Genomic DNA, 21,252 nt, shown 5'->3' on the forward strand with positions numbered 1-21,252 from the left:
ACATTTCTCGATAACTGACCCATCGCCTCCTTCGTCCACTCCATGATGCTACAATAAGAAGCGTACTATGGGTATATCTCCCTGGCATCCATCCAGCAGGGCTCAGTTGCAAAATGCCTTATTTTTCATAAGTGCATGAAACTCAGAGCAGCTTGTCTCTCCTGCCTATCATCATTTAACCTGTAAGGGCAGACTGGCTGGTGATAAACTGAATGCTTATTACCAACCAAGCAAAAACTGAAGCTGCACCTGACAGCTCAACCTTTTATTGCTCAGGCTGCCTGCTGCCTATAGAGTTTGATAAATGATGCCCTTTCCTCATGTGTAATGAGAGAGGAAGAAGTGGCATCTCCATCTGTAAACTCACAATCTTCTTCCTCAGATGAGGAATGTTTGATTTCCACTCTGAGTCCCTGAGGAGAGGTGCAGTTGGCCGGAGCGGCCTGCAGAGGGCGCCCGCGAGCACCATCCTCCTACAGCACATATAATACAGTGCACACTCAGTGCTGGCTTATACAGACGCACAGACTTAAGCAAATATTTCACTCCTCAACTGTTTCTGTCCATTTCAGATTAGAGATTAATGAGATAGCAAGACGTGATCTGGGCCAGCCTGTCCCTGCAGTCATTATGTGTGCAGCAAGATTGATGCCACACTAAACCTCTTAAAGGGATTCTCCAGGATTCTTACCTGCTACAGAGGTTTCCATCCTATCTGCTCCAGCTATTGAATGAGGAGAGAGCAGAAAGCATGCAGTCAGCCACAGCCTCAGTACTGGATCTCTCAAGGACTGTCCTGATCACAGAGGAGAGGAATAACTTGTATAACAGCACAGGTAAGGACCTGCTAAGGCTCATGTGTCTCTCTACTCCATATATACTCTACACATGCATATGTTATAGGGTATATAGTGGAATCATATACAGTTGGCAGTGATGAATCAACTTGAAGTAACATTTTTCAAGCAATGACAAGCCCTAGTATCATTTATTGTATCTGGATTCCTTGCAGTTGTTCTGAATGTATCTAAATGAATCATCAATGTATCTAAATGTAGCAACAATGTATCTAAATGTAGCAACAGTGTTTTCAAAATATTGATGTTTTTTATTCAAAGGTTAACTCATTCCTGTATGAACCCATTATGTCCCCATTGTTGTTCCTTTTTTTTAATTGAGAATTCATTAAAAAATAAAAAAAAATGTATAATATAAATAATTTATAATTTATTGTATTATTGATCAGACCTCTCTAAGTTACTTTGAAATGAGCCACATGCAATGTAGAATTCATCTAGGTCCTACTGTGATCTGCTTGACACCCCCTTTAAACGTATTCATGGTCTATCATGATGTATATAGTGATGCTAATAGTTCATGTCCACTGATGGATCTGAATAGACGTCCTAGAATAATAAGCTTTTTTTATATTATGTGATCTGCTTGAGTGGTGATTTGTAAGTTGAGTTGGGGTGATCCAGAATGGACACCCCCTTTAAGTGTATTCATGATTTAGCATGATGTATTTGAAGATCTAATAATTCCTGCTTAGGGTCCTTGAACCAAATTAGGGGCAGGAAATTAAATTCCATTCCTGGGAAATGTCATACATGTCCATCAAGAACATCCGTTACCTCTCATCCATGTCCATCACATTGACTTTACATGTATACCCTTACATAATAAAATAGATTCAGTAATGGAAAGAAATGATGGTTGCCTCCATATTCTCTGCTATTGTCCAGGAATCCACTTTGCATTTTGACTCTGTTTCTACTAGATCTCCATTGGTTCGGAGCTTGCATTAGATCAGTGTTCCCCGGCGTGTGGCTTTTCAGCTGTCGCCAAACTACAACTCCCAGCATGTTGGGAAATGCAGTTATGTGACAGCAAGAGAGAAAAAAATTGGGGAACACCAGTCTAATAATTGAGTTATTGTGTCAGTAGTTTCCGGTGAACTTTTGCTTTGTGTCGTGTTTTTGACACTTTGTACAGCAGGGATAGGGAACTTTGGCATTCCAGCTGTTGCAAAACTACAACTCCCATCATGCCTGGACAGCCAAAGCTGAAGCTTTGGCTGTCCAGGCATGATGGGAGTTGTAGTTTTGCAACAGCTGGAGAGCCAAGGTTCCCTACCCCTGTTGTACAGTATCTGTATAGGTGGCTTCACATTGTAGTGTAATCCCTTATTAGCAGCATACAGTTGTTAATAATGTAATTAGCCCATAAGCTGTTAATGCCACGCCAGTCTCACCAAGAACGCATTTACTCGGTGGGTTAAAGTCTAAAACAGTTCAGGAATTCCAATTCTTCTGAGTAATTAAATCCTTTTTTTCTGTAGAAAATAGCAGAGCGGTCCCAGAAGTCTGCACTCCAGAAGCCTTGTTAGAGAAGAGTTTGACTCTGAAATGGGGAAAGTGATCTATTTCCCCTGAGGGCTCGATATGATCTATTTCATGGGCCGTTCTGACAGCTCACTTGCAGTCTTTTAAATATCAATACAATGAGGACAAGTAACAGATACACTCCTGTAGTGATGGAACCGTGCTTCTCAGAGCCCAGGTTCGTCTGCTGCTGTTGGATTTGTAATGAACTATTTGGGCAGGTCACCTAATCCAGATGAAATGTCTCTGACATGAAGCGAGGTGTTGCTAAATGGCCAAAAGAGTTGTTTTTAACCGGTTCATTCATAATCATGCCAATATAAGAGATATAAAGTTCAAGTCACTGTACCTCGATAAGCATGGTTCAGAAATATACAAGGAGCTTAAAGTGACTCTGTACTCACAATCTACCCCCCCCCCAAACCACTTGTATGGCAGGTGATGCAGTTATTGTCCTAAAATAAATAATTTTAAACTTGCAGTCTTGTGTCAAACTGGCGTGGCCTAGAATGTCTGTGCCCTAGACCAGCAATGCCTCTCTGTCCCTCCTCCCCGCCATCTTCATCATTAGGAACGCCCCTGGGCAGGATTTCTCCTAATCACCACGTGTCTAAACACTATAAAGATGCCTTTACAATCCAGCTCATGTGCAGTGTTCAGACAAGTGATGATTAGGAGAAATCCTGGGCAGGGGCATTCATAATGATGAAGAGGGCAGGGAGGAGGGACGGAGGGGCATGGCAGGCCTAGGGCACAAACACTCTAGGCCATGCCAAGTTGACACAGGGCTGCAAGTTTTAAAGTAGTTTTTTAGCACAATAACTTCATTCCCTGCTGAACGGACTCCAGGACAGATCTGGGATTAAAAGCAGCTATCTGACTGTACAAGTGGTTTGGGGGGCAGATTGTGCGTACAGAGTTGCTCTACCCATAAACAGTAAAACCATAAAGGTAAAAAACGACGAAGCTGAACATACTCAAAGTTCGCTCATCTCTAGTGATCAGTCTAATGCTGCATTTACACGAAGCGATAATTTGATCGTTTAACAATTTTGAAGCAACGATTTGGTTTTTATAACGATCAGCATTTAGACGAATAAATCGTTAGAAAAATTGTTAGAAAATTCGTAAGAAAAATCGTTATTGCGATCGTTTTTAAGATAGCTTAAGCCCATTTTTTACATAGGGTGAATCTTTGAAAGACTGTTTACACTAAGCGATCTGCGAATTTTTAGCGAACGACGATCAACGATTTGAGAACATGTTGAAAGATCAAAATGAACGATTTTTCGCTCGCCGCTTGATCGTTCGCTGTGCTTACACGAAACAATTATCGCTCAAATGCGATCGTTATTGCGAAAATTCGAACGATAATCGTTCAGTGTAAACGCAGCATAAATCTGGCTGATGTGAAGCCCCAGGATGTATAGTATGGCTGGAGGAAGGTACAGGTGATTGCACATTACATGGCTACCATTCCAAAACTGGGTTCATACCTAATATTTTAGGCCTTTTTCTTTTTTTAGCGAAAAACAGAAGTAGGTCTAATACACAGGAAAAGGGTTTTCTCTATGTCCGTTCTGCTCTTAGTTGTGGCTACAAATACTGATCAAAATCCTGTGTGTGAACCCAGCCAAACACTTACATGGTTACACTAAGGCTACCAATATGGTGGCTTCTCAGCTGATGTATGGGATCCTAAGCAGGTGGCTAAATAAGTTGGATACAGCCCTAGGGAATCTAAGAAAACATGAATACAGCCTATGGTCTATGGTTGTATCCATGTTTCCAGAAGGCCTTAGGGCTGCATCCAACTTCTTTAGCCTCTGGTAATCAAATACTAAACGATCGAACTCAAGCATGCTTGAGTTGCCCATTACCTCTAGCTGTTACAGATCTACTATGGGAGGTTCATGGACCAGCACTTGAATCTTTAAGCTAGTGTGTGAATTGTTGACCTTTGGGTTGTGTAATTATGAAAGGCTTTATGTTTCTAATTGTGCGTTACTGGAGTTAACCCATCCGTATCATCCCTTCTAGCTTATTGTAACTCATTGTCATAGCTACCTTTGTACATTTACTTTACTACTGTGGTGAAATTACCATAGGGCAGTATTTAGCTGTGTAATACACCTAGAGATCACCCTGCCAAAGAGTAGCAGGGAGAGCAGGACGCGTGAAACAGGTATTGGGGTTCTCCAAGTCCACTGCAGAAAGAATATGGGTATGTCATAAATAACTTTATTGTCCCATGCTTTATATTCCTCTCTGTACAATAGTATCTTGACTATGTAGCAGTGTATCTATGAGAGTATATATACTTAGCATCTGGGTTATGAGCAATATGATATAACTATTTGGAACTTTGAGCGTTGTACTATACATGTAAAATATATTGTTTGACGGAAATATCTCATACACTGGGTACAGTTTATACGACTTTGTGGCAATTCCAATTAATTTGTGGATGTTTTACATGGCATTTTACATATACAGTGTTAGGGTTTACAGAACTTCAGGGCATGTATTAATCCTATTTCATTGGCTGTACTAAGGAGTGCTGTTATATATGTTGTCTGACAGAATCAGGGTACGGCCCGATACACTGGGTAAGCAAGCATCAATCTGCTGGATCAGCGATTGCTTACTGAGCCTATTATATGTCTCAATTATCATGCTTTATGGCTATGTTCACACTGCGTATGTTTCGGGCCGTAGTGCGAACCGCGAATATACGCACGTAGTTTTGAGGTTGATGCGTTCGCTTAAAAGTATAAGATATATGCCCGCACAATGAACACTACGTATGAGCTTATGGCCGGATCGTATACCGCGATTTTCGATCCAAAAGGTTCTGTGTGGTTTACGGGGCTGGGCGAAGATTTTGACCTGCCTCAGATCGCTTTGAAACAAGCTAGGGAAGCATAACTCTACTACGGGCGTATGTTCGCGGTTCGTACGCATCCGGCCGCATGTCGATAGTTTCAGCCGCACATGTACTGCGGCGTATGAAATGCGGCCGGACTCATACGCAGTGTGAACATAGCCTATAGGTGTAAAATAATTAAGATGTACTTACCTGTCCATGGTGTCCTCCAGTCTTTTCTATGGGACTCCTCGGTCACCACAGATGCAGCTCATACTTCTGGTTCTGTCTCTGAAGTGACAGCCCATCACTGGCCTGTCACTTTAGAAATAGGTTCGGAAGTGAGGCGGCTGTGGGGAGTAGGAAATCACATAAACAGAGAAGTGGGGGAGTCTGGACAGGTAAGTATAATCCTTATTATTTTCTTTACCCTTGCATCAGTCGCCAGCTGTATATCACTACTACATTTAGCGCTGCACCACCAGCAACCAAGGATTTGTTAAAATGTTCAAAGACAACAATCAGTTCCTCGGCTAATTGTCATTATTACACAGAGCAATATCTGAAATTGATGGAAATTGTAGTTCTGCACCAGCTGGAGGGCTGTGAGTTTGCCACCTATGCTCTATATGTTGCATGGTGTTTACCTAGCTTGGAAGTGTACTTTAAAACTATTTTTATCAATATGAAATCAAATTGCAGCTATATGACATAGAATACATATTATTTAAGGAAAAAAGTTATTGTTTTATAGCCAGTGTTTATTGCCCAATTGCTTAAAAAATAGAATAAAAAAGTGAGGCCATTTTGCAACTTGTTAAGAATACTTAGGGTACTATTACATGGGCCGATGGGGGCCCGATAATACCTGTAAAGATCGGCGCTCGTTTACTGGGCCTATTACACGGCCCGATAATCGTTTAACAAGGGCTGCAAGGAAATTGTTACCGATGTCCTTGCAGCCCTTGCTTTAACTATATACTTTACCTATCCACGCTCTAGGGCTGCTGCTGCGCTCTGCTTCTTCCCAGGTCCCGCGTGCTCTAGCTTTAGAGCAGCCTGTCAGCTAACAGGCCGCTCAGCCAATCACATTCCACGGCGGTCCCGGCCTGTGATTGGCTAACAGCTGACAGGCCGCTCTGAAGCTAGAGCGCGCCGCACCTGGGGAGAAGCGAACCGCAGGAGCAGCCCCGGAGCGTGGATAGGTAATGTATATTGTCAGTCGCCAGCTGCGCACCGCTATTAAACGTAGCGATGCGCAGTCGGCGCCCGACAATTATAGGTTCTAACCTATATCAACGATCATCGGCTGATCGTTGTCTTTATTACACGGAGCAATAATCGTCCGAATCGGGCTGACTCGGCCAATTATCGTTCCGTGTAATAGTACCCTTAGTCCACAGTCCAGTCTAGACTTTAGGCTTTGTTCCCACAACGTCTTTTTTTGGCCATTTTATGGCCGTCATTTTAGACAGCCGTCATTTTAATGCGAAAATACTGCCATATTATGCACATTATAATTCTAATTTGCATAACATTCATCAGAATTACAAAAGACGTCATGGGAGCATAGCCTCATGGTGCGTTTACACAGGCAGATTTATCTGACCAATTTTGGAAGCCAAAGTCAGGAATGGACTTGAAAAGACTCAAAAAATCTCAGCCTTTCCTTTATGACCTGAACCCTGTTTATAGTCTGTTCATGGCTTTGGCTTCAGAAATCTGTCAGATAAATCTCTCTATGTAAACGCACCATCAGATGTCACAGTGCAGGCCATGCAGTCTGATTCTACAGTAACACTCCTTTCCATCTGTTCTCCGCTTATTGCTAACATTTATTCAGTCCTGTAAACTTACACAACTGCTTTTCATGGCTTATAAAGCTAGGCAGAGGTAAATGAGGGAGGTGGAGCAGCTAATAGGAGAGGATTATCTGGAGAATCGCCTGCATCCCTTCAGTGGTGTCCATTGATTTTATTGAGGACTATGTTATGAGTGAGTGAGCTCTATAATCTTGCTTGAGTACGTGTACAGCTCCTTCAGCTATATATCAGCTGATCCCTGGGATTCCAGCAGTGTCGCTCACCACGATCAGCATGTGGTAGTCCAACCTAAACAACCCATTCAAGTGTGTATGTGACCTGCATTTATTTCAGTAGTAAGAATTCTACTGTGCCATGTCCTGTGATGCTGATTCATGTCATTGCATTCATCATAAAACAGTGTCATTTCCCTTCCCGTATAGGAAAACTGCAACAACAGTTTACCCCCAGCTGTTTTCTAGGTTTTGTGGGATTACTTACAATAAATTAAGAAGGCACATAGGTCCAACCTGTACTAGAGTTCTGTGTGTGTCGGCTGATCATTGTCTTCTATAACACGAAGCTTAGCAACGGCCATTGTTATACTGGCCAAACACAGGGCGGTGTTTGAATCTTCCTGCAGCCCATTCGGAGTGGGTCTGGAAATCAATTAAGCATTGATTTCAATACATACCACGGATGAAAAGACTGCTTCTGTGTGTGCATGGAAGATTAATAACAGCCGCTGTTCGTGGAATAGCGGCTGTTATTAGTTGGCACGTTCATTTTTTTGCGGCGTGTGCATGGATTGGGCGGCATTGCATTAATTTCAATGCAATGCCGCCCAGGCTGAAACAAAGGGTGGTGTTTTTATTGAAAACAGCGTCCGTTCTTTTAAAAAACAATAGTACAGTGCGTGAACATAGCCTAAAGCTACATCACAGTGGTGCACTATGCATTTAGACAATTTTAAGTGCATGATGCTCAGTTTATTAACTTTAAATTAGTTTGTGTACTCAGGGTTGCAAAAATTAAAAATAAATACAATAAGTAAACCTTTAAATTGTATGAATCCCAAATCAGTGTATTATGGCGGCTATAGTGGTTAGTAAAGGAAGACACAGCCTGCAGGGGGCCGCTGTGTAAAGAATGTGCCAGGGTCTCCCATACCCTAACCACATCTCCACTCTTCTCCCCATAAAAGTGACTGCAATGGATTTACACCCAATGATTCACTGGGGTTATCTTCTCTGAGCAAATCCCAGGTAACGCTTTCTCTAGTTTTATTCACTTTTATCCTTCTCTATCCGGCCCAGGTCATCATGGAGAATTCCCCAAGCCATAAATTTTCTTCACAAAATCTGCTAGCAAAACATTTTAGTCTCTCACTCCAGCACTCTCCTCGCTTCTAGACAAACTTACTGTCTGCATTGTTCCACAGAGCAATAGTGACCTTCCCCCCTCCATGCCTTCATATACTGTTATGCAAAAGAACACTGCAGAGACACCATCACATGTCTCGACCTCAGAGAACTAGCCAGACCTTTCCTCCGGGAAGGAACAACCAAGCCAAAGGCGTTCTCCAGTCAAGGAAAACACCTCAGCAAGGTATCCATCCACAGACAGCTGTTTCGGGGTTTTTGCCCCTCATCAGTGTGGAGTAGGTTTCTGGCTAGTGGGAGCAATGACTAGTAAGTGCATGCAAAAGGACGCTGGTTGACCTCAGGGAGATCAACCAAAACACCGCAGAGACACCATCACGTGTCTCAACGTCAGTGTATTCTAGAACATTGCCCACTGGGAAATCAAATATGCAAAAGAACACTGCAGAGACACCATCACATGTCTCGACCTCAGAGAACTAGCCAGACCTTTCCTCCGGGAAGGAACAACCAAGCCAAAGGCGTTCTCCAGTCAAGGAAAACACCTCAGCAAGGTATCCATCCACAGACAGCTGTTTCGGGGTTTTTGCCCCTCATCAGTGTGGAGTAGGTTTCTGGCTAGTGGGAGCAATGACTAGTAAGTGCATGCAAAAGGACGCTGGTTGACCTCAGGGAGATCAACCAAAACACCGCAGAGACACCATCACGTGTCTCAACGTCAGTGTATTCTAGAACATTGCCCCCTGGGAAATCAAATATGCAAAAGAACACTGCAGAGACACCATCACCTGTCTCGACGTCAGTGAACTAGCCAGACCTTCCCTCCAAGCCTTTGGCTTGGTTGTTCCTTCCCGGAGGTCAACCAGCGTCCTTTTTCATATACTGTTAGGCCCCTTCTGTGCCCCCATATTGTGTTAGATAAGTTTTGTTTTCTCTCCATATGATCCTATCACATCTTTCCCCCTAGCTCCCCTCTTGCTGCTCTTTTCTGCCCACCTCTAAGCTTTGGGTGCAGGCAATGACAGAGACGCTGTCTGCTCCAAAAGTCCCTCGCAGCCTGTCAGCATTGCTCTTTTAACTTTTGAACTGTGTATTCATCTTTAAGGCACACACACAGTTGAAAGCTACACCCAGGACATGTTTTCAGTATTCCTGAGAGGACCCTGTAGCACAACATAGACGTCAGGGCCCTCTGGTGGATCCTCTAGTAGGCCCAATGTCTATGTTGTGCTGACCTTCTTTCGAATCAGTTGTACCAGCGGTATGTCCGCCACTGGGAACCCAAGACCCTTCAGTCCAGACGTGCCTAGGAATATTTTTTTAAATGCCTATAAAATAAAAAAAAGCAAAGCTGGTTTTATGATTTTTTCACAAATAGGGGGTACAGAGATAGCAGTTGCACCCAAGCCTTGATGTCTGAGGGGCTGAATAGCTTTTCTGCCACATAAAAATACACCAATATAGCGAGTCCTGTTAGAATTTGGTTTGGGGCCCAGGACATTCAGCTTACAACTAAAGTTATGTTATTGACATGTTTTGTGTTGAGTACATGCAGTAAAGCTACAAGGTGGATTCAGGATTTTACCTTTGGCAAAACCCGCCTCGGCCATCACTTATTTCTCGTTTCTGTGTTGTCATTTTCCTGCCAATTTCTACTTTAGTTTTGTGTAGATCGATCGTTGCTGGCACCAGACCAGAGGAAATAGTGTGAAACGAGTTAAGCCTGACAATAAACTGAGCGCATAAAATAGCTGCGGCGCCGGGTGGCCTTATGATGCCTGTTAAATTTTTCACCAGCAGAAGATGCTTTTGTCACTCTCTTGCTTGAGGTTTTAATCTAATATTCATTAAGCGCTGCTGTCTTATCATATCAGGCTATTTATGACGATATTATGTTATCTCAGAAATATTCATTGTCAGAGTTAGGTCAGCGAGGGAATGAGCTGGTGAGACATTACTTTGATAATTTTATTATGCTAAAATTGACCTTTTTAGGTGGCGTGCAGGAACGGTTTTATTCCAATTTATTGCATCAGTTATGGCTTGTTCTTGGGATCAAACTAAGGGATGCAAGAATAAAATCCGCTGTAAAGTCCTCCGTCAGCATTTAAAGGGTTAGCCGAGTCACTTGGCGTTGAATTGCCGTTAATCGGTCGTGAAATTGTTTTGTGATTCCTGTCTCCTCTTCGACTACCTATCTGCTTGTAGCTTTTCCTCTGGTTATTTCCTTTTCACATGTTCCTCATGCCCCAGTGCTATTATTCTAGAAATGGAGAAGGAACCCTCATATAGTTTTTAACTAAACTTTGACTCTATGGTTGACCCAAGATTTTTAAGAATGTATACTCATCCTCTGTTGTAAAAGTTAAAGAAGTTATCCAGCGCTACAAAAACATGGCCACTTTCCACCCTCTCTTGTCTCCAGATTGGGTGTAGGTTTTGAAACTCGGCTTCACTGAAGTAAATGGAGCTTAATTGCAAACTGCACCTGAACTGGAGACAACAGTAGGGGGAAAAGTGGCCATGTTTTTGTAGGGCTGGATAACCCCTTTAAACCTACTTCTCCTTTATCTTATACTGTAATAAATAGTGATAAAATAGTGAAAAGCAACTGGTGGTGGGGTATGACAATAACAAAAAAACTCATCATACCCTGGAGGAAGGGGTACCGCGGTCACAAAAGACCCTGGGAACACATAGGGATATGAGTTTGAATACCAGTAGCTGAGTTAAACCTCTATTTCATGGGGCGATCAGCGGGAGCAAGTGAGCGCCGACCTCCTTCTTTCCTGCTAACTTACATACACCGACAGCAAGCGGGTAAGTGTGTGGGGGGTTGCGTGAGCTGTGGGGCCCCTGGACAATTTTTAGATCGTCTGGGGTGCCCATAGGGGATAGCGGAGGTTTTCTGCCCCCGCTCCATTGACACTGAGCATCAGCAGCAGATCTTTGTTATCCTTGTTGTTAGTCTTTCAACACGTTTAAAGACGTTGACACCTACATTGTGCATGTTGGCTGATCGTTGGCTTTTATTATGGTGCGTTTACACATAACGATTATCGTGCGAATTTGCGCGATAGCTATCGAATTTGAACGATAATCGTACGTGTAAACGCAGCGAACGATCAAACGATGAACAAGACATCGTTCATTTTGATCTTTCAACAAGTTCTCAAATCGTCGTTCGTCGTTCACAAAAAATTCGCAGATCGTTCCGTGTAAACAGTCGTTCGCCGATTTAGCCAATGTGTGAGATAGGCTTAAGCGATCGCAAAACGATTGCAAAATGATTTTCCGTACGATATAATGTACCGTCTAAACGCTGATCGTTATGAAAAAAAATCGTTACTCCGACATCGTTAATCGTACGATCGGGCCAATTATGGTTTCGTGTAAACGCACCTTAACACGAAGCGATTATCGGCTTTAATGGCCAATAATCGACCAAATACGGCTGATAATTGCTTCGTCTAATGGGCCTTAAGTTGGCTGCAGCCCTAGGGAGTCCTGGAAAACATGGTTGGTCCCTGTTTTCCAGGTCTTCCTAGGACTGCATCCAACATTGTCAGCCACCAGTATTCCAACTCAGAGTAATCCAACTTGAGTATGCTCGAGACACGCCCATCTCTAAAAGTAGTGTCCACACTTTGGCAGTGGCATCCTACAGTTTACTTCACATAATACGTAGACCCTGCATAATGGCATGGTCAGACGGCCAATAACTATATGGTTTCTGATGTGGAACCCATATAGATTTCTCCAAAAACCACTTCCCATTGATGTGGAGATAGTGAACTGTGCAAAAAAAAGAAGTGACATGTTTGATTCCGCTCTGAAGCTCCCCCTGAAATCAAAATGAGCTTCAGGACAGACCTCCCCAAAGAACACTCCGTCCTATCAAATATGCCTTCCCAACTGGGCCTTATAAATAAATGGGGGGCTCTCATCATTGAGGCCCACCTCCTGTTGGGAAACAGGATACTACCATGTTGTTCTGAAATGGGTCACAAAAGACCCTGACTATACATAGAGAAATGAGTTTTCGGCTATGTTCAAACAATGTAAAAATAAGTGTAAATAACGTTCGTTAGTGCAAAACAAAGGCCGTTATTAATGTTCAATATTACATTACATTGTGTGAACATAGCCTCAGATGTACAAAATTGGTGCAACCAATACAAAAGTTTGTGTGCGCAACCATTGTCAATAATGTAGGGTTTACACTTTGTGGCAGTGGGAAGCTGTCCGTTGTAGTTTACCGCACACAGCCATAAATTAGCCGTTTTTGACAAGGTACCGGCAAAGATTTCCATTGAAAAAACCACACAGTTTTTACTTTGAAAAACCAATGGGAGATGGTGAACGAAACAAAGAAGTGACATGTCATTTCTCGTCATGCCGTTCCGCTCTGAAGTTTTCCATTGAAATTGCTGTTCTGTTCCTTCTATCAAAAATGATGGGCCCTGCAAAGGATAATATCAACAGAGCCTGCAATGCAGATGTAACCACAATCTAATTTAACGCCAAGATTTTTAGACTTAAAGGGGTTATCCAGCTAAAATCTTTTAATTTCAAATCAACTGGTTTCAAAAAGTTGTATAGATTTGTAATTCACTTCAATTTAAAAATCTCAAGTCTTCCCATACTTATCAGCTGCTGTATGTCCTGCAGAAAGTGTTGTTTTCTTTCCAGTCTGACACACTGCTCTCTGCTGCCTCCTCTGTCTGAGACAGGAACTGCCCAGAGCAGCGGCAAATCCCCATAGGAAACCTTTCCTGCTCTGAACAGTTCCTGTCTCGGATTTTCAAATTAAAGGAAATTACAAATCTATATAACTTTCTGAAACCAGTTGATTTGAGATAAAACTATTTTAGCTGGACAACCCCTTTAAGAGCCAAATGTGGCCAAGTGATTTTTTAATATATTTTTTTCTGTAGCCAGGAGCACAGGAGATAATTATACACATTGGGGATTGTCCCGTGTCTCTTTTGGATCTAATTGCTGGCTGTTGCTCATTACATTAGGTGGACGTTCTCAGAGGAAATCCAAAGAACACCAAGGGGCAATAATCCTTTTAATCATGGACAACCTTTTCTTTTAAGCAGGGATGGGGAACCTTCCCCCCCCCCCCCAGCTGTTGCAAAACTACAATTCCCATCATACCTTGAGAGCATGATGGGAATTGTAGTTTTGCAACAGTTGGAGGGCAATAGGTTCCTTCTCCCTGCTTTAAAGGAAAACTCTTAACTATAAAACTGATATTCTCTGTCAGTGTTTCCAACCTGTTGGTACATCAACGTTTTTAGTATATTGTTTTCGGCGGATCAGTTTTGCCGTTTTTGCCCTTTAGATATGGAGGAGTAATGGTGTAAATAGTAGTGTGTTATTTATGAGAAGATAATGTAGTTAGTGATTAACGGGAAACTGAAAGGCCGGCAGAGAGAAGATGAAAAAGAGTCCGAGAGGTAACCTCAGCTCCGCTCATTGAAAAAAATCATCCAGAAAACGTGTTTATGCAGCGGGAGAAGACACCATAGTATCTATGATTAGTTAAAAGCCTTAAATAATTTATATTTGTCAGGCCCTGGTAGAACAAAATCACAAGTCTGCTCAGAGAACACTTCTGTAGGACGGATAATTGTTACATTTATCAGTTCCCAACAGTGCTTTCATTTGCTTAGTCATGTCTTGTTTTGGATGTTGGTGATGTATCTTGTATGACAGGCACTCTTGCTTTTAACTCCTACATCAACAGGAAGAGTGAGAATAGATCATACTACATAGTAGGGAGGAGAACAAAATGTATCCACCCTGCCTCCCAAAACTAGGCTAGTCATCCACCATCCAAGATGTGCTTGAGTCCGATCGTTTGGCATTTGAATACCAGTGGCTGAAGAAGTTGAATGCCGCCCTAGGTATCCAGTCAAAGGCCATATTCACACATTGTTCTGTGACCCAGCCAGATGATCTTCATTTGTGCTGATTTGGGATGTTGGCGCATCCGTGCACGCCGGCATCCCAATTTACCATTGCACACAATGGAAAGTGCGGCAGGGGCTGCACTCTCCATTGTGTGACCTGTCAGGCTTGTGTGGCCGCTATCTAGTGAATAGCGGCCACACAAAACTGATATGTCTGTTTTTAGTACGCTGCCTGCGATCGCGGCCGGAGTAAATACTATGGGGGAGATTTATCAAAGGGTGTAAAATTTAGACTGGTGCAAACTACCCACAGCAACTAATCACAGCTCAGCTTTAGGCAGTGCTGAAAGGAAAGCTGAGCTGTGATTGGTTGCTGTGGGCAGTTTGCACCAGTCTAAATTTTACACCCCTTGATAAATCTCCCCCTATGTGTATACGCTCCGGCCGGGATTCCCTCTAACTGCAGTGCACGTAAGTTGTGTATTAATCACGGCTGTTGCACATCGGCAACAACGGCCATGATTAATACACAACTTACATTGTGTGAACATAGCCATACATACATAGTCTGTATTCATGTTTTCCCAAACTCCCATGGGCAGCATCCAATTTCATTAAACACCAGTAGTCAAATGCTGCCAGACCCACAGATCGTGCAATGGAATTGACCACATAGATAGCCAATTCAGAAAATTGCATCTATTTCAACCCTGTGACCAAAGCAGTTATAGATGGACATCCAGGTGACTATTTGCTGTCTATTATTCTGATCATAGGGACCACAGTTTACTATGATTCCATATTTCAACCTGAGGAGTTAGGGCGAGTATATTGTTCTGATTCTGGTAGCAATACAGAAGAATATATTATGTCTCCCCAGACAGATCATGTAAGGGTTGGTTCAGACTACGGAATCTGTGCGGATAAATTATGGCGGATTCCGTCGCTAGTACACGCACACACATAGACACCATTCTATGCACGGGCAGATTCGGCATTTCGCCGAAAGAATTGACATAAGACAATGTCAGGTTGCATTGCTGTTTGTGCCTATGTCCACACACTTAAAAATAACGGCTTCCATTTGATTTAGAAATAACAGCTGTTGTTTTGATTCTTCAATGATTAACATTGAAGTCTATGGAAACAGCGGCCGTTGGCAGAACAGTCTTTCGCATTGGGTAGGGAAGGCGGCTGCCTGGGGGCCCATGACTCATGGAGAGCCCATCTGCGCTCTGCACTGACTTTAAAACGTTGACTCTGACAGACAAAGGAGTGATGAGCAATTCGCTCCTCTGTCTGTCAGTGTCATTATCCTTTGTAAGAACGGGGCTGCAGACCAAACCGCAGGGAGCTGTACCCCCCCCCCCCCTTCCTTGCCCGCTGCACTTACTAGAGGCTGCACCTCACAAATCCCTGCAACAAGAGGCTGACAGACCCACACATCATCATAATCTTTGTTTTTGCGTGGCTAGGGGTGGTCCAGGCTAAGGAGTAGGGTGGCTTCAGTTGGTAGTTTTGATCACCTGGGGGGCCCCAGTTTACAGCCCTGCCCAGGGGCCCATGATGCTGTTATGGCAGCCCCCGCCGTTGTTTCACACCATGAATGCAGAGGCCGTAAAATGAATGTTTGTGTCATTAATTTGTGGCCTTTATTGCACGAACAGCGGCCGTTAAGTTGTTCACACATAGTACTTTATTTTCCCCGCCTTTCTCCATCTTTTGATTAAAATCAATGGACCTTGTAATTAAAGACACCCCCAAAAGGGCCATCCTTGACTTCCAACGGAACATGCAAGACAACGGCCGTTGTTTTGAGTATCAAATAATAGCTTTAACAAATTGTTGCATGAACATAGCCCATAACTGCATCACATTGGCTCCCAGTGAAAGAATTTCATTGCATTATTAAAAATCTTCAACCCATTCTGATGGTTAGCTTCCACCCTAAATGATTATTATTGCAGTTTTTTATAGTCATCTGTATGGGGCCAGCATTGGATGTTTCCATGGGTATGACCCAATGAAGAGTTAACGACATATGCTGAATACATAATGTAGACTCATGGCCATAGAGTATTGTTACCAGGGAAGCAGCATGGATAATTATTAGATAAGACAGAGGAAACATATGTGGGAAGGATAGTGTACACCATATGTACTGGTGCATTCTGGACACAGTTTTTCCGCATTCTCTACATTTTTGTTGTGCGGTTCCTATTTAGACAAGTCACTTTCTTGCCATCTTGTGTGTGGCCTCTAATTGTCCTGTAACCAGTTGCAACAAAACAGGGAGCAGATGTCACCTCGGTAAGTGTGTACATCTATGGATCGTCAGCTGCCGCAGACTTGTTGGGTTTCATTATTGACACAGTCAGCTCCAGCAGACAGAGGAATCGCTCTGGGCAATAAAGTCATTAGTCAAATCCCTTTCCGATTTCACAGAGTTTGTGGGTTTCCAAGGAGTAATTGCAAGAATTAGTAGGAATCATTTCAATTCTACCAAACTTGCCAAGCATGGCTACAAAAGCTCTGATGAGATGCAATTACTCGCGGCTGGAAGGGACATTATGTCATTGTATCACTAACTTACTAGAACCTAAAAGCAGTCCTGTGCTGTACTCTAATAGGAAAGCTGAACATGAGATTACATTCAATGGGAGAGAGATTCGAAAAGCCTTCCTACGGTTTATATTGCTACATAGGAAGCAGTGACTATAATTATAGATATTGTAAGATATAGATACTGTATATACAAATGTAAGAGATTTAAGCTTGTAAAGGCAGAAATGGGGACAACTACATAATACCACTATGTTATAGTAAGCTGTAAAGTAGAGATGAGTGAATTTACATTAGAGACTAAGCAGAGCGCTTTGTTTGCAGTCAACTTGAATGCCAGCTGCCTTTCATCTCCGTCTCCATGCCATTCCATCCTGGGTGCCTGGAAAAGCTGAACCTAGTCCTAGGAAACATCTGGCAGTTTCCCAGGACTGGATCAAGCTTTTCCAGGCACCCAGAAAGGGTGGATTCATACTGAGGAATTCTCGCGGATAATGTCCGCGGAATTCCACTGTCTGTCCGCCTTTCCGCCGGCTCCATAAACACCATTCTATGTGCCGGCGTATTCCGCTATCCGACGAAAGAAGTGACATGTCGAGCAAACAAAGCAATTCGAATCAATTAAATTTTAAAAATAAATAAATAATAAATAAACTTCCCCAACACCATGCTCACCATGAAACTGGAATTTAAAAAATGTACAAAAAGTCATTAATAGGTGGCCCTGTGGCATCAGTTTATTTGCATAGTTTAAAGGGGTTATCCAGTGAAAAAAAATTTTTTCCAAATCAGCTGGTGTCAGAAAGTTATATAGATTTAAAAATCTCAAGTCTGTATGTCCTGCAGAAAGTGTTGTTTTCTTTCCAGTCTGTCACAGTGCTCTCTGCTGCCACCTTTGTTCGAGACAGGAACTCTCTAGAGCTGCAGCAAATCCCAACAGAAAACCTTTCCTCCTCTGGACAGTTCCTGTCTGGGACAGAGATGGCAGCAGAGAGCGCCGTGTCAGACTGGAAAGAAAACAACACTTCCTACATACAGCAGCTGATAAGTATGTCAAGACATGAGATTTTTAAATAGAAGTAAACTACAAATGTAAATAACTTTCTGACACCAGTTGATTTAAAAGAAAAAGATTTTCGCTGGAGTACCCCTTTAAGGCTTTAACCATGCCCAGGTGATCAGCTGTTATTTACCCACAGCTCAGCCTCCTCTTTCACCCTGTGTGACTTCTTGTTACGGGGTTCCTTTAAGGACCAGGTCTACCATGACAGAGCTGCATTAGTGTCAGATCTGAAGGATTTATCAGCATGTTATAGCTACTCGCTTTGTTGAAAACCAAGGAGGGCCTGTTAAACATGTGTAGTGTGATTTGCATAGCTACAGCGCCACCTATCTGCATCTTTTCGTAGTAAACCTTTTTACTTTAATAAATGATGAGCTCATCACCTGAACAACCGTTATCTCATTTGGAGCAGCAAAACGCCCTCCAGTGCCCTATGAGTACCCCTGTATACCCATAAATGAATGACGTGTGTCATGTTGTGAAGTGAAGAAGCCAACTAATACTATGTAGCATCTGTTATGGGACCCTTTAGGAGTGGCAGGGTGTTTATTTTATGGAGTGCCCCCCCTTGGGGATCTGACGGGTCTTTTAGGTGGTAACTCAGTTTACCTTGAAATGGAATGCAAGTGAATGAGCACATCAGCTGTTTCCTGTGCTCCATAGCCAGCGTGAGAAGGAGCCATTTGTCACACATTACTGCGGCTCAGTTTATTTTCAGAGCTTATGTTTTCTGACTGCTCCATACAGAAAACCATAAAGTAAAGCTAACCTTCTTTTAAACTCATTGACTATCTATTATTTATATGGTGCTGCCATATTCTCAGTGGTGTACAAAGACTTCAGTCCAACTGTAATGCCAGAAGGTTCTGCTGCAGTATTAGAGCATAGAGGTTGGATGTTATCACCTCCGTCCAGCAGAGGGAGTCAGTTCCCAGCTAGGAGTAACAGAGGTAACTGGGGAAGGAAAAGCCAGAGACTCAGGAAGTGTGACCCACCCAGTTCCTGTAGAGAGAGAAGATTCCAGTGCTGGAGGTCAAGGGCAGTGACCTGTACCAGAGCTAAAGAGAGGTGTGACAAGGTGATCCACAGAAAGCAGGACAGCTCAGCCAGGTCCATAAGAGCTACAGCAGACAGAGCAGTGTGCAGCAGTGAAGGAAGAGAGCAACACAGCCCAGTGCTAGCAAGTGGAGTGCAGAGCACCTGGGACAAAGGGACACTGACACAGGAGTGTCCAGCCAGCCTCATCACTGCAGCAAGGAGGAAGGTACTGCTCAGGGGAGACAGAGCTGGTGCTGCAGGGGAGCCCATTGTTACCAGCAGAATCAGGAAGTGGGGCCCCCTGAGAGACTGTATATAGTTGTGCTACACCACATAGACTGAAGTGATATCCTCCCTGCTACTTATCTAGCTTCATAAAGAGACAGTGTCCCTGCTATATAGGAATCTACCTGTTATACAAGTTAAAGAGTTGTGGTTGTACTGCTGAATTATCTACAGTAAAGTTATCCCAACATTACTCAGCTGTCAGAGTGAGTTTGTCGCCATCCACCTGCACCCCTTACACGTGGCATAGTCGGCAGGATGGAAATGGATATGGCGACAGAAGGCGCAACATCATCTGTTAGCGGCATGCAGCCCATGATTCCAGTGGGGGCGCTACTGAGTCATCTGCCTAAGTTTAATGGATCCAGTGTGTTACTAGAGGACTGGAGAGAGAGGCTGGAGGGAGGCGCACGCCTGTGTAATATTGCCCCACATCTGAGAGCAGAGCTAGCCTTGAACACATTAGAAGGGGAAGCCAGAAAAACAGTATTGCTACAGCCAGCAAGGCTGAGACAGACGTTTGAACAGATCTCAAGCATCCTTGAAGATGTGTATGGGGATACAACATCTGAAGCTATGCTGAGGAAGAAATTCTTCACCAGATATCAGGGGGAAGATGAGTCATTGCCCCAGTATGCAAATGGCTTGCAAGAGCTTATGGCCACATTACAAAGAAAAGAAGGACGGGGAGCCACCTCCTTTACTAATGCGGAAGTAGTGTTGCGTGATCAGTTTCTTCTCGGCCTGAGGAGCCAGCCTTTAAGGAGAACCCTACGTGAGAGATTCAAGCTAGAGCCACACTCAACCTTACATGAGGTGCTTAAGGAAGCTATTACTCTGGAAAAGGAGGAACAAGGTACTATTGTCACAATAGCCCAGCAAGCAGAGGTGCTGCCAGTCAAAGAGAAAAGTATGGAGGCACGTGTCTCATCATTGGAAGAAGTGATTAGAGAACTCAAGGAGGCACTGACTATAACAGTGGAGAGGGCTGCACCTCAGACTCATTACCGAGGGGAGTCCTGTCCTGCATCCAGACAGTCCTACAGAGAAGCTCAACCTGCAAGAAGATGCTGGACATGTAATCAGGAGGGGCACCTAGCCAGAAACTGCCCCAACCGTGGCTTTGTCAGCAACAGGAGAGATTTAAACTAGTTCCACCTGCGATTGAGGGGCGAATCGCAGGAGGAAGTACAGATTTGTGCCCCCTTCTGGAAGCTATGGACTTAGTAGGAGAAAGTCCAGTCGTTAGAGCCAAGTTTAATGGAATAGAACTGTCCTGTCTACTAGACACGGGGTCACAAGTGACGACAATGGCCAGGAAAGTCTTTGAGACTTACTTTCCCTCCTCCTTGCACCAGGGAAGTACAGAATGGGTAAATCTTAAAGCTGCCAATAGTCTGCCTATTCCAATAGTTGGAGTCATGCAAGTTGACATTGAGCTTTGGGGCCGATTTATGAAGAAGAAAGGAGTGGTGGTGGTACAGAGTGCAATGGACCCAGAAGTCCCTGTGATATTGGGAATGAATGTGTTAAAAGAATTAGATGGTCTGATGGCTCAAGAGCTGGGTCCCAAGTATTGGAAGAATGTCCCAAACCTGAAACCTCCACAAGTGGCCCTCCAGAGATCGCTGAAACAGTGCCGGATGCAGGCAACCCTGTACTGCCTTGTAGGAAAAGTGGGATGTGTGAGAGTACCCTGTTCAACTTCTTTGGAAGTGCCAGCAGGCCATGAAGTAGTAGTACCCCTACCAGTGGGCACCAGCCACCAATTGCTAGGAGCTACAGTGATGGTAGAGCCTGTGCTACAGAAAGAAGGGGTAGCAGTGGGACGAACCTTGTGCACAGTCCAGAGTGGCCAAGTCCTGATGAGAATAATGAACATTAACAGCCACAGTGTGGTACTGGCACCTAGAGAACTGGTGGCAGATGTGTTTCCTATTGAGGAGGTT

The 21,252-nt window shown here is 43.5% G+C and overlaps 1 protein-coding gene across 1 annotated transcript in view; it reads left to right on the forward strand.

Annotated features, from left to right (window-relative positions):
* The first annotated feature begins 551 nt into the window (after positions 1 to 551).
* The window catches only part of SUSD3 (sushi domain containing 3), a 65,734-nt gene continuing 45,033 nt past the window's right edge, over positions 552 to 21,252 (forward strand). Inside the window, exon 1 of the mRNA XM_069967068.1 lies at positions 552 to 836. Coding sequence (XP_069823169.1) covers positions 752 to 836 — 85 coding nt within the window. The 5' untranslated portion in view covers positions 552 to 751. The remainder of the gene's footprint in view (positions 837 to 21,252) is intronic.

The sequence above is a fragment of the Dendropsophus ebraccatus genome, chromosome 4 (assembly GCF_027789765.1).
Source record: "Dendropsophus ebraccatus isolate aDenEbr1 chromosome 4, aDenEbr1.pat, whole genome shotgun sequence".
Classification (NCBI taxonomy): domain Eukaryota; kingdom Metazoa; phylum Chordata; class Amphibia; order Anura; family Hylidae; genus Dendropsophus; species Dendropsophus ebraccatus.